Genomic DNA, 12,578 nt, shown 5'->3' with positions numbered 1-12,578 from the left:
TGCAGGGCCGGATTAACAATGGGGCTGATGGAGCTGCAGCTCCAGGCCCCTTTCTCAAGATAGGCCCATTTGCCCAAAAAAAAAAAAAAAAAAAAATGTTTTCTTTTTTTTTTTAAGATCGAATTTGGGGGGTTGTAGCTCGATGACCAGAGGTCACAGAAACCCCACATTTGGGGGTAGGCATGGGAAGAGCTACCCCACAACTGGTTAAAATATGGGACGGCTATCATTTATGGTTCCGGAGATACGGGCCTGCTTGCACAGCCTGTCAGAAGCTACATTCAGAGCGGCCAATATACTGTATTTATTGGCGTATAACACTCACTTTTTTACCCTGAAAATAGAGGGTAAACTGTGCCTGCGTGTTATACCCAGGGGGCAGTGGAAAGTTTTTTTCCTGAAACTTCCCTCTTAAAGTTAGGGTGCGTGTTATATGCCTGTGCGTGTTATACGCCGATAAATACGGTAAATACAAGCTGACACACTACAGCAGACTGATAGGATCACAGGGCTTATAATAATTATTTGTATATTACTCATGGTAATTAACCCCTTGCCACCCAGGCCAATTCTGACACTTCTCTACTACATGTAAAAATCATCATTTGTTTTTTGCTAGAAAATGACTCTATGGTGGTCTTTGCACTTTTTATGTTGCAGGGTACAGAGCTGCACGATTCTGGCTAAAATGAGAATTGCAATTTTTTTGCTTAGAAGATAGATCACGATTCTCTCACGATTGTTGCGGCGTAACATCATCTTTCACATTAAAACAAAAAAAATGGGCTTACTTCACTGTTTTGTTTTTATGGTTTTTATTATTCATTGAAGTGGGAAAATGCAGTGTGACATAACATATTGCAGCAATAGCCATTGTATTCCCTAGAGTCTCTGCTAAAATATATATAATGTTTGGCAGTTCCAAGTAATTTTCTAGCAAATAATATTGCTTTCTAACTTAAAGGGTCACTAAAGGAATTTTTTTTTTAATCTAAATAGCTTCCTTTACCTTGCTGCAGTCCTGGTTTCATGTCCTCATTGTTCGTTTTTGCTTTCATGTTGCTGTAAATCCTCTCTGTTCTGGACACTTCCTGGTTGCCTGTTTCCTGATAACCACAGTACTGGGAGATTTCTCACGGTGGTCACTAATCAAGGAGCTGTGTGTAAAACGAAACTGGATTGGTGCTGAGGAGTTTTAGACAAAGTATCACTGCTCTCTATTGGCTGACTGCCCTCTAGTGGCTCTCTGTACATCAGAGAACCAGGAAACAACAGCAAAAACGAAACTACACTGCAGGCACATTATATGATTGTTTTTTATCAATTTTTAATCATTTTTAAAAGGAATCAGTTAACTATTATGTCTCTATGCCCTGTAAACAGTCATTTCAGCTAAAAAAAAATTTTCCTTTAGTGACCCTTTAAGAAACAAGTGTTGGACTTTAAGTGGTTAAATTTTGTTACAATGTTAGTTAGTTACAATGTTTCATTTTGTTTACAAACTTGGCAGATTTGTTCTTTACACACAGAGAAGTTTATCCCTTTGATCTAAGAAGGAAGTGTCAGTTACAATGTTTCCTGTTAAAAACTTGGCAGACTGCCCAGATATTTTCTTTTGATAGCTGAAAGTCTCTCCACTTGTTATATGAAAGAATCAGCAAACTCTGCATTGGAGATCGTCAGGGGGGTTGAATCGAGATCACGATTTTGTTAACGATTAATTGTGCAGCTCTAGCGCGGTATTTGCGCAGCAATTTTTCAAACATGTTTTTTTGGAAAATAATGTTTCATTCATTAAAAAAACACTAGTTGGTTAAGTTAGCACGATTTTTTTTGGTATCCTAAGCGATGCTTTACATTTTTTTAGGTTACATGTTTAGAGTTACAGAGGAGGTCTAGTACTAGAATTATTGTTCTCGCTCTAACGATCGTGGCGTATGTAACCTGTGTGTATCTTGCTCTGATACTACCGGTGCCTACCCAGCCACTGACTAGTATCTCTCCCCAGCCTGTCCCCGAACACCCCCTCATCTGTCCCCCACACACCCCCTCATCTGTCCCCCACACACCCCTCACCTGTCCCCACACACCCTCTCACCTGTCCCCACACACCCCCTCACCTGTCCCCACACACCCCCTCACCTGTCCCCACACACCCCCTCACCTGTCCCCACACACCCCCTCACCTGTCCCCCACACACCCTCTCACCTGTCCCCCACACACCCTCTCACCTGTCCCCACACACCCTCTCACCTGCTGACCTGTGAATGGGGGAATCACTCCTGCAGTGTTATTGTGTTCTGCCAGTGCATACAATGATCAGTGTTGCTAACTTTAGCTGGCAGCACTGATTGTTTTAAGAAAAAAAAAACAGGCTGGTTGTACTCAAGTTGATTAATAGATTGACTTGTGTAAAACCAGCTAGCCCATACATAGATTGACTATGGCTGGTCTCTGCATAATTGGCGTAATTTCAATCCATGTATGACCCGCTTAACCACTACTCAGTCCCTAAATATCCTTCCATTCCTGTACATAGTGCTCACTGTCATACTCTCCACACTCCTCTCCTGTACATAGTGCTCACTGTCATACTCTCCACACTTCTCTCCTATACATAGTACCCACTGTCATACTCTCCACACTCCTCTCCTGTACATAGTGCCCACTGTCATACTCTCCACACTTCTCTCCTATACATAGTACCCACTGTCATACCCTACACACTCCTCTCCTGTACATAGTGCCCACTGTCATACCCTCCACACTCCTCTCCTATACATAGCGCCCACTGTCATACCCTTCACACTCCTCTCCTGTACATAGTGCCTGCTGTCATACACTTCTCTCCTGTACTTAGTGCCCACTGTCGCACCCTCCACACTCCTCTCCTGTACATACTGCTCACTGTCATACCCTCCACACTCCTCTCCTATACATAGTGCCCACTGTCATACCCTCCACACTCCTCTCCTATACATAGTGTTCACTGTCATACCCTCCACACTCCTCTCCTATACATAGAGCCCACTATCATACCATCTACATTCCTCTCCTGTACATACTGCCCACTGTCATACCCTCCACACTCCTCTCCTGTACATACTGCCCCATCATACCCTCCACACTTCTCTCTGGTACGTACTACCCTCTGTCATACCCCCTCACTCTTCCTGTACATACTGCCCATTGTCATACCCTTCACACTCCTCTCCTGTACATACTGCTTTTTTCCGTACCCTTTGTACTCCTCTCCTGTACATAGTGCCCACTGTTAGACCCTCCACATTCCTCTCCCTCACCTGCACATACTTCCCACTTATATACTGTCCATACTCCTCCCCTATGTCGCTTACCCACAAAAACAGTTCTTTAAAATTATACTGAATATCCTCAATGTTACCAGCTCTAGAATGGACACACTTTTGTTAGTTCAACTAAAGGAAATCTCAGTTCTCATATTTGTTCTGCCCCATTATTAGTACTCCTTTAATTTTGTGATTACTACTATGATGTATAGAGGAACATCGGGGATCTCAGCTACTCTAAATATAGCACTTATATAAAAAAGTGGCCCTGAAAATATTTTTTAAATGTTGGCAACTGTGCACTTAGGCACTGCCCAAGGGCCACCGTCCACCGGGTCAGTAGGGGGCCCCATGAGAGGCTCCTGGGATCCTGTGATAATAATACGGTAGTAAACTTTCCTGACATTACTACTTTTTAGAGGCCCTGGGGTAGGTTATGCCACAATGTACAAGTATGCACAGCATATTAGCACATTAGGGTACACTTACCTGTCAGACTGAGCCCTCCAGTGCTGCGATGAATCAGGCGGGGCCCGGGCGCTTCCATCTTCACCCGGTCTTCCTTCTGGGTTCTGTGCCTTTGGTCACTTGCCTTGGCTGGGCTGCGTTCATGTCATTCCCACGCATTTATTTATTATGTATTACACCCCATTCAAATCTCCGCGACAAAACGCCCGACGCCGGCCGCTCGTGCCGCTGGAGGGGAGAATTCCCATTGCTGTCTATGAGATGGTTCACATCTCATAGACGCCGTACACCTGCGGCATGAAAAAAAGTCCCGGATCCTTTTTTTCAGGCGGCATTGGCGTTCGGCCATACAAAGCAATAGGAAGGATTTGTAAAAAAAAAGTTACACTATTCGCGGCAAAATACGCCGCGTACGCGGCGTTACTTGTCGCGGAGGTGTGAATGCAGCCTAAAAGGCCCCACCAAAATCCTCAGCACCAGGCCCATGATGTTCTTAATCTGGCCCTGCCCATGTGCCATGGTTGAGATGGCTAAACATCCCGTTAAAGCTCAAATAAAAAAACGCTTTAGATGCTTCCCTTACATGCAGTCCAAAGCTGGCCCCTGCAGTAATACCTTTTTGCCACCAGATGTCCTCTATGTTCTCAGCTAAATGGCAATAGTCATTCAGCCCACTTTCTTTGCGCCTATTCTCCTGGGGTGGCATCATCACACCCCACAGGCTCAGCAATATTGCACTGAAATAGCTGAATTTCTATTATTTATTTTAATGTTTAAAAAACTATAGACAGAAAATGCAGAGTTTTCATTGGTGACCAGTGATTGATATGTAACTGTCTTTTTACTTTAGGAGGAATTTAAAGAGATGATTGAAGATACTGGCTTTTTCAAGGTGAACTATCACAACCTAACATCAGGTGTCGTTGCTGTTCACTCAGGTTTTAAATTATGATCCAAAATGCAGGAAACAAAAAGGAACAGAACCACAACACTGTGCAAACACAAATACTGATGGAAATTTATGCAGATATATTTGCTGAATATAACCCGTAACTTATTTTTGTATTAAATATTTACTGTAAAAATTTGTACTTTAATAAAATATATGGACACATAGCATGTTATTCCTATGAGCAGTATAATGGGAAATGAAAGAAAAACGTCTGTGGTCATGGTGTGAAGACCAGCTATATGTGTGGTAGCCATCTGTACTCTGTAAAAATTTTAATGGTTGAATGTAGGAATGATGCAGGATCCAGTTTGATTGCAGACCTCTGACATGAAGGATGCATAGCCCTCTTTGTAATTGTCTCAATCAAGAGCACTAAGTTGCATTCTGTCTGCTGCTTCCATTCTCTGCTATCTGCATAAGTCACTTCTAAAAAGTTTTCTTGAAACCAAGAAAAAAAAGATGACCGGAAAGGAGCTCCAGCACACAGCCTGTGATTGACAGCCTCAGCTCTATTCTTATGTGCTGCCTGAAAGGGGGGGGGGGGGTTGTGTCTTCCCTCCAATCCACTTTAGAGCTCTTCTCGCTGACCTCTGCCGTGTGTAAATTCAGTTCCCCGCCCCCTGTATTCTGAGGCTCAGACAAGCTGTACACAAGCTGGGTACATATGTGTGAATTGGATGTGGTTTTCTCCGCATCCAATTCGCATGACATGGGAGTGTTCACCGCTCGCAATAGAGCCGGTTCACATATGTCCAGGGCAGCCACGTACTGCAATCCAAAAGGGTCCTGTGCATCATTGGGACCGATTAAGGTGTGAATTCATGCAAAAAATCAGACCTGATTCGCACCTGAACCAGTAAACCGGAACGCATCGAACCCTACGCTGGGAACCGCAGCCGGATATATGTGAACCCGGCCAAAATTCTGCACTTTGAACAGCTGAAGAGAAGACTGCAGACAGGGCTGGACTGAGACAAAAATTTGGCCCTGGACTTCATCCAGACTGGCCCACTTTGACAGGTCTCTCCCATGGTGGCCGACAACTCCTGCACCCCCCTGGCCACCCAAGCCCCCTCTCCCCCTTCACTAGCCACTAGCCGTTCTACTTTATTAGAGTAGAACGGCTGGTACTGGTACTCTTATAGGCAGTACCAGTGGGGAAGCTAGACATTATTTCACCCAGGGAAAAGAATCAGTTTGGTGCCCCCCTTATGGGACAAGATTAGGCAGAAGTGAGAAACTCCCAGGCCATAGCTGTTGAGTCAGCTGTCTGTCCCCTCCCCCATGCTCCTCTGGTCTTCCCCCTGCTTCTTTGTTCCCCCAGGTGAGTGCCGTGCGGGAAGGGAGAGACAGAGGAGCAGTGGGGGGCGGCAGTCCACTGTCACTGAAGCCAGCCCACTGAGCCATCGGCCCACCGGGAAACTCCCTGTAGTCCCAATGGCAGATAAACAGGAAGACTTTATGTAGGAGGATTTGTTTCATCTGTGTGTATTAACTTAGACCAGTCACTTAATTGAGTAGATGTGAGTTTACAACCACTTTATAGCCTAATTTCAGTTTGGACAACAACTAGACTCGTGCATCACCCAGCAGTTACTAAAAACAAAAAAGTAGCTCTGTCTGCTATACTCCTCTCCTCACTGATGTTGTCCAGTGCACTACTTCTGTCTGGAATTTTGTTTTTGATTTTGTTTTAATCTTGCACAGAGTTCTGTGTTTACAAAAACCCAGAACTCTGTGTACTGTACCGTGAACTGACCGTAAAGTAAATCTACACACATTACACATTGCTAGGCACACCGTTAACCCTTTGACCTAGATGTTAACTCCTTCCCAGCCAGTGACATTATTAAAGCGGTAGTTCACCCTCCTTTCCATCATTAGACCATTAAATTCGGCATCGTAGCGCGAGCTACGGTATGCCGGTCTTAAATTTTTAATCCCCGTACTCACTGTGGTATCGCTGATTGAAGAAATCGACTCCCGCGGGGAATGGGCGTGCCTATGGAGAGGGAGGATGATTGACGGCCGGCTCTGGCACGTCACGCTCCCCGAAGACAGCCGGAGTAGGTCTCGGCTATTCACGACGCCTGCGCACAGGCTATGCGCAGGCGCCGTGAATAGCCAAGCCTATTTCGGCTATTTCCGGAGAAGCGTGACGTGCCAGGGCCGGCCGTCAATCACCTTCTCTCACCATAGGAACGCCCATTCCCCGGATTCTTCAATCAGCGATACCGCAGTGAGTACGGGCATAAAAAATGTAAGACCGGCATACCGTAGCTCGCGCTACGATGCCGAATTTAATGGTCTAATAAAAAAAAACTTTTTTTTTTTTTTTTAACAGGGCGAACCCCCGCTTTAAGTGATCACTGTATTATTGTCACTATTGACGTCAGTGTACCTCCCAGCTAGTGGAACCAGATTGCCCGCCACACTAGCAGTATAGTGGCATAGCTGCGTAAATTACAGTATTAAGCCCCCGTTCACACCTAGGCGTATATACGCCTGTAGTGCGACGCCGCTGCAGCCCCGAGACGCCAGAGGGATGATTTAACATGCACCTCTATGGAGATGGTTCACATCTCCACGCCGAACGCCGTACGCCTGCCGCCTGAAAAAAAGTCCCGGACCTTTTTTTCAGGCGGCTTTCGGCGTTCGGCATAGGAGATGTGAACCATCTCCATAGAGGGGGTGAAGGCTGCATTCACAATCGCGGCGTTTTGTCGCCGCAAATCACGGTACAAAATGCCGCTATTTGTCGCCGCAATTCGCGGGACAAAACGCCGCGATTTTGTACGCCGAGGTGTGAATGCAGCCTTATACACCACAGTTTGTAGACTGTATAATTTTCGCACAAACCAATTAATATACAGAAATTCAAAAATTTGTTTTACATGTTTATTGAATATTGTTATAGCAGAAAGTAAAATGTTATTTTTAATTCAGTTATATATATATTTTTTTCCATTTACATAATAAATAACCATTGGTGATCAAATACCATCAAAAGAAAGCTCTATTTGTGTGAAAAAATGTATACATTTCATTTGGGTACAGTGTTGCATGACAGTGCAATTGCCAGTGCCAAATAGCAAAAAATGGCCTGGTTTTGAAGGGGGTAAAATCTTCCGGAGCTCAAAGTGGTTAATGACAAATTATAAGGCCCCCCTTTTTCTTTTTTATGCCACCAATGCGCTACAAAACTTTCAATGTCTTGTAAAAATAAGGACATTATGAGCAAAGTAATGTTTTGAGTAATGATTCAGAAGGTCTAATAATTAGTAGGTAGTCAGCAGGTCAGATAATATATAAATCTAGCACTTCATTTTCAACCTTGCAGTGTCACACGGCGTCTCGTCAATTGCGAATCCATTTCTGCATTTATTACAACTGCACATGTTTAGAAATTAGTAATTTGAGACATTAACTACTTGCCGACCTGCCGCCGTCATTTTACGGCGGCAGGTTGGCTCTCCTGCGCAAGAGCCTGTAGCTCTACGTCGGCTCTCTCGCAGGGAACTAGGGGCGCGCGTGATCGCCGCCGGGCACACGCGATCGCTCGTTGCAGAGCGGGAACCCGGGAGCTGTGTGTGTAAACACACAGCTCCCGGTCCTGTCAGGGGGGGAAATGCTGATCCCCTGTTCATACAATGTATGAACAGAAGATAAGTGATTTCCCCTAGTGAGGCCACCCCCCCCCCACAGTAAGAACACACCCAGGGACATACTTAACCCCTTCCCCGCCCCCTAGTGTTAACCCCTTCACTGCCAGTGGCATTTTTATAGTAATCTAATGCATTTTTATAGCACTGATCGCTATAAAAATGCCAATGGTCTCAAAAATGTGTCAAAAGTGTCCGCCATAATGTCGCAGTACCGAAAAAAATCGCTGATCGCCGCCATTACTAGTAAAAAAAAAATATTAATAAAAATACCCCCTATTTTGTAAACGCTATAACTTTTGCGCAAACCAATCAAACGCTTATTGCGATTTTTTTTTTTTTTTACGAAAAATATGTAGAAGAATACGTATCGGCCTAAACTGAGGCAAAAAAAGGTTTTTTATATATATTTTTGGGGGATATTTATTACAGCAAAAAGTAAAAAATATTATTTTTTTTCAAAAATTTCGCTCTATTTTTGTTTATAGCGCAAAAACTAAAAACCGCAGAGGTGATCAAATACCACCAAAAGAAAGCTCTATTTGTGGGAAAAAAAGGACGCCAATTTTGTTTGGGAGCCACGTCGCACGACCGCGCAATTGTCAGTTAAAACAACGCAGTGCCGAATCGCAAAAAGTACTCTGGTCTTTGACCAGCAATATGGTCCGGGGGTTAAGTGGTTAGAGAATCATAAAGATTAATCAATCTCTAAATATATATTTTTATCTCTTTGATTGTACAAAACATTAGTAAGCAGTTCTGCTTAATGACACAAACATACCCATAAAGTGGCTGCTGAAGTGTCATCAATGTTTTATAACCTTTTGGAGCTTCTCTTGCCAGAAAATACTCCACAAGGTCACAGGGGAACTAAACCACACCGAATGGAGTGTAATGCGGACACATAGATGCAACAATAGTATCTGCAATACTTGTGGTGTTGTAAGAGATTAAACGAAAGGTATCCCCATTGTGGGAGGCTGTAAAGTGTGTTTTAAAGCTGAACTCAACTAGATACACAGATTAAATACATACAGTATGTGAACGTGGTTGTACCTGCAAAGTACTGCTGTCAATCCAGTCCTGAAATTTACACAGCACAGCCCCATCTGGTACTTTTACACTGCTTACATTAAACAAAATACATTTGATGTGTTTATTGTGTTAATGATTACAGAGCTGCACTAATTTTGTTCCCGTAGTTTACTATTAATGCAAAAATATTTTGTTGTAAGTCAGGGTTAAAATATAACTGAGAAGTTTGCTTTGAAGGGACTTTATCTTATTGGCCAGCAGTCTCCAAACTATTGTCTGTGAGTCATGACCAGCTTGCAACAAGATTTCTCTGGTCCACAGCAACTGTCTGTGAAAATACCCGGTCTGGCTGGCAGTGATCTATGTATCGTAAAATAGAGACTGGTTCATCCACTGCCAGCCAGCCAGGGGGATATCTGATGGGCACTCTTGGATGTAGGTGGGAGACCCTATGGGCATTCCTGGATGTAAAGGTGATCCTTTTATAAAACTTTTTTTTTTGGCCTGCAAAGATTTATAAAATCCACTGTGTAGCCCTCTTACTGAAAATGTGGAGACCCCAGCTATAGGCAGAGTGTAGACATGTCATCAACACCCAAGGATTCCTCAAAAGGGTCCAAAGCTTTATTCACATAGTCACACGGTACATATACGGCAATGTTTCAGAGCCACATAGGGCCCCTTTTTCGGGCAAGTGACTAGGTAACTTGCCTGACGAAGGTGCCCTGTGTGACTGAAATGTTTTTTTTGTTCTATTGAAAAGCCTGTGGCGTGCAAAACACAACCCAAAAACTCCACCCGGTGCAGGAAAAAAATGTGCACACACATAGAGTGAAACAAAAAATTGTGACGGGTGCCTCGTCAAATGGTCCTCCGAAAAGGACCCAGCGCTGATCCCCCAGGGCGTTAGGCTCCTGACAGGGAAAAGAGTAATCTGTGGCCCATACAGCCAAAGCCATATGGACCCACCTTGGCCGAAGCCACAAGGACCCAACATCCTCGGAGGGACTGCCGAAACAGAACCCTCCTCGGTGAGGCTCCCCCGAAGGGAGACCCCATAAGAGCCGGCGAACTAAGCCAGAAGGCCATGTCCACCGACTCCCAAGACTTTCAGAGCAGGCCCGAGGGTCAGCACCCTACTCGCCACACATAAAGTGCACGCACCAAACAATAAAAAAACAAAAAAGTGACAAACACGGGGGGAAATAAAAAAAAGAAAGTGTGGAATAAGGAAGATGGGAGAGTGAGGAAAAGTGACCAATGTGCAATACGTTGGCCGGCCCTCCGGCCAGGAAACAAAAATTCCTCTGGTCCTAGCCAAAAGGCCCGACCCAAGAGGCAAGTGTGAATGTGGAGATGAGTGCCCCTTTCAAACACTCGTGCAATGTATGGCACCCCTGGACTGCCATTCCAGGGGCACTATCTCCACAGGCTTTTCAACGGTCCCTGACCCCAGGTCCGGACTGGCAGCGCCCTTCCCAGCCAGGAAGGTAGGAGAAGAGGTCGGGGAGAGCCCACCTAAGCAGGCTACTACCCACAACCTCCAACTCTCCCACCTAATTACATTTGGGAAATACTACCCGCCCCTCCCGGTAAAAGGAGGAGCAAGGGTTCTCTCCCGAATAACTGACTGGGGCAGACACCACCAAATCCAGGCCAAAGGCCAGGGACCCGGCCCTTCAGCTTCGACCTCATGCCTCTCTGTCCCGATCAGAAGGCTTTCACCTCCACGCCAACAGGCTTAGCGTCCGCCGACTGCCATCCCTTTCCCTCTGCCCAGGTACTGGGGACAGTCAGCTTAGCACCACCTATTGGCAACTGATAAGAACAGATACTACACTTGATCTTAGCCAAAAGGCCGAGAAGGATTCCTCAAAAGGGTCCAAAGCTTTATTCACATAGTCACACGGTACATATACGGCAATGTTTCAGAGCCACATAGGGCCCTTTTTCCGGGCAAGTGACTAGGTAACTTGCCTGACGAAGGTGCCCTGTGTGACTCTGAAATGATGCCATATGCGTACCGTGTGACCCTTTTGAAGAATCCTCGGTGTGTTGATGACATTTCTACACTCTGATTATCTATGGTTTCCAGCTGCTGGTCATTTCAGCACCCATCATTACTACAGCTATGTTCAGGAACATGTGTGTGGGGAATATAAGGTTTGGCCCTGCTATAGGCAATCCTACTACAGAGAATTGCTATGCTCATAAAGAATAAAGCACAACATTCAAATTGCTATAATGATAGACTGACAGAGACCTGTATATACAAACATTGTAATCTTTTTGCAACCTGAATAAATTATTATGTAGTGGGACACCACTGGCTCTACCTATGCCAATGAACTCTGTACAGTGGGCAAGGTCTGCCATTGCTTTGTTTACACCATTTTATAAAATCCATAGGAGTTGCTCCCACCATACGGATGGGTCACTTCCTTCCAAGCATTCATTGGAAAACCAAGAGATGCAATTGATGATTCTTGCTTAAGCCCCCTTCACACCGGTGGGACTTGTATATTTTATAGGTCAAATCCCACCCTATTGTCGACAATGGAAGTGACTTTGCGGTGCCGCACCAATTTGAAAAAGCAGTTCCTGCACCGCAGGTGTGACTTGCATAGACATCTGTGCACAAAGCCACGCAGATGTCAGCCAAGTGACACCTGAAGTCGCGCTGACATTCGGCTTTGAAATTTTGCGATTTTAACAAGTTGCATGATTTTAAAGCCACATTCCGTGTTAACCAGTAATCTGTGCCATCACTTGCCCCCACAGTGTCATCACTTTCCCCCCCACAGTGCCATCACTAACGTTTTGCAGCTTCTGGCTTCCAGGCCGGGGGCAGTCTCCGTCTGCTGCGAGCGTCCATGATTTGAAAGCCGTGCCTTCTAAAACTGTCCTGCGATAGGTGGAACACAAATTTTCCCAGCAGCGCCTCTGTTCTGTGTTCCGCCTATCACGGATGTCCTCTCGTCCGAGGATGAGAAGGCATCCGTGATAGGAGGAACACAGAACAGAGGCGCTGCTGGGAAAATTTGTGTTCCGCCTATCACAGGACAGTCTGAGAAGAAGGCGCGGCTTTCAAATCATGGATGCCCGCAGCAGACGGAGACTGTCACCGGCGTATAAGACCACCCCCGACTTTG

At 45.1% G+C, this 12,578-nt stretch overlaps 1 protein-coding gene and 1 pseudogene across 1 annotated transcript in view; one reads left to right on the top strand and one right to left on the bottom strand.

Annotated features, from left to right (window-relative positions):
- COQ5 (coenzyme Q5, methyltransferase) overlaps positions 1-4,893 on the top strand; it is a 38,702-nt gene extending 33,809 nt beyond the window's left edge. Inside the window, exon 7 of the mRNA XM_040350196.1 lies at positions 4,628-4,893. Within this exon, the coding sequence (XP_040206130.1) occupies positions 4,628-4,729 (102 nt within the window). The 3' untranslated portion in view covers positions 4,730-4,893. The remainder of the gene's footprint in view (positions 1-4,627) is intronic.
- A 6,274-nt stretch (positions 4,894-11,167) lies between these two features.
- Positions 11,168-11,296, bottom strand: LOC120925167 (annotated as a pseudogene).
- Between the last annotated feature and the right edge of the window lie 1,282 nt (positions 11,297-12,578).

Source organism: Rana temporaria, chromosome 1 (genome assembly GCF_905171775.1).
Source record: "Rana temporaria chromosome 1, aRanTem1.1, whole genome shotgun sequence".
NCBI classification, from domain to species: domain Eukaryota; kingdom Metazoa; phylum Chordata; class Amphibia; order Anura; family Ranidae; genus Rana; species Rana temporaria.
Note: the sequence above shows the minus strand (reverse complement) of the source record. Positions and strands in the feature narration are given on the sequence as shown.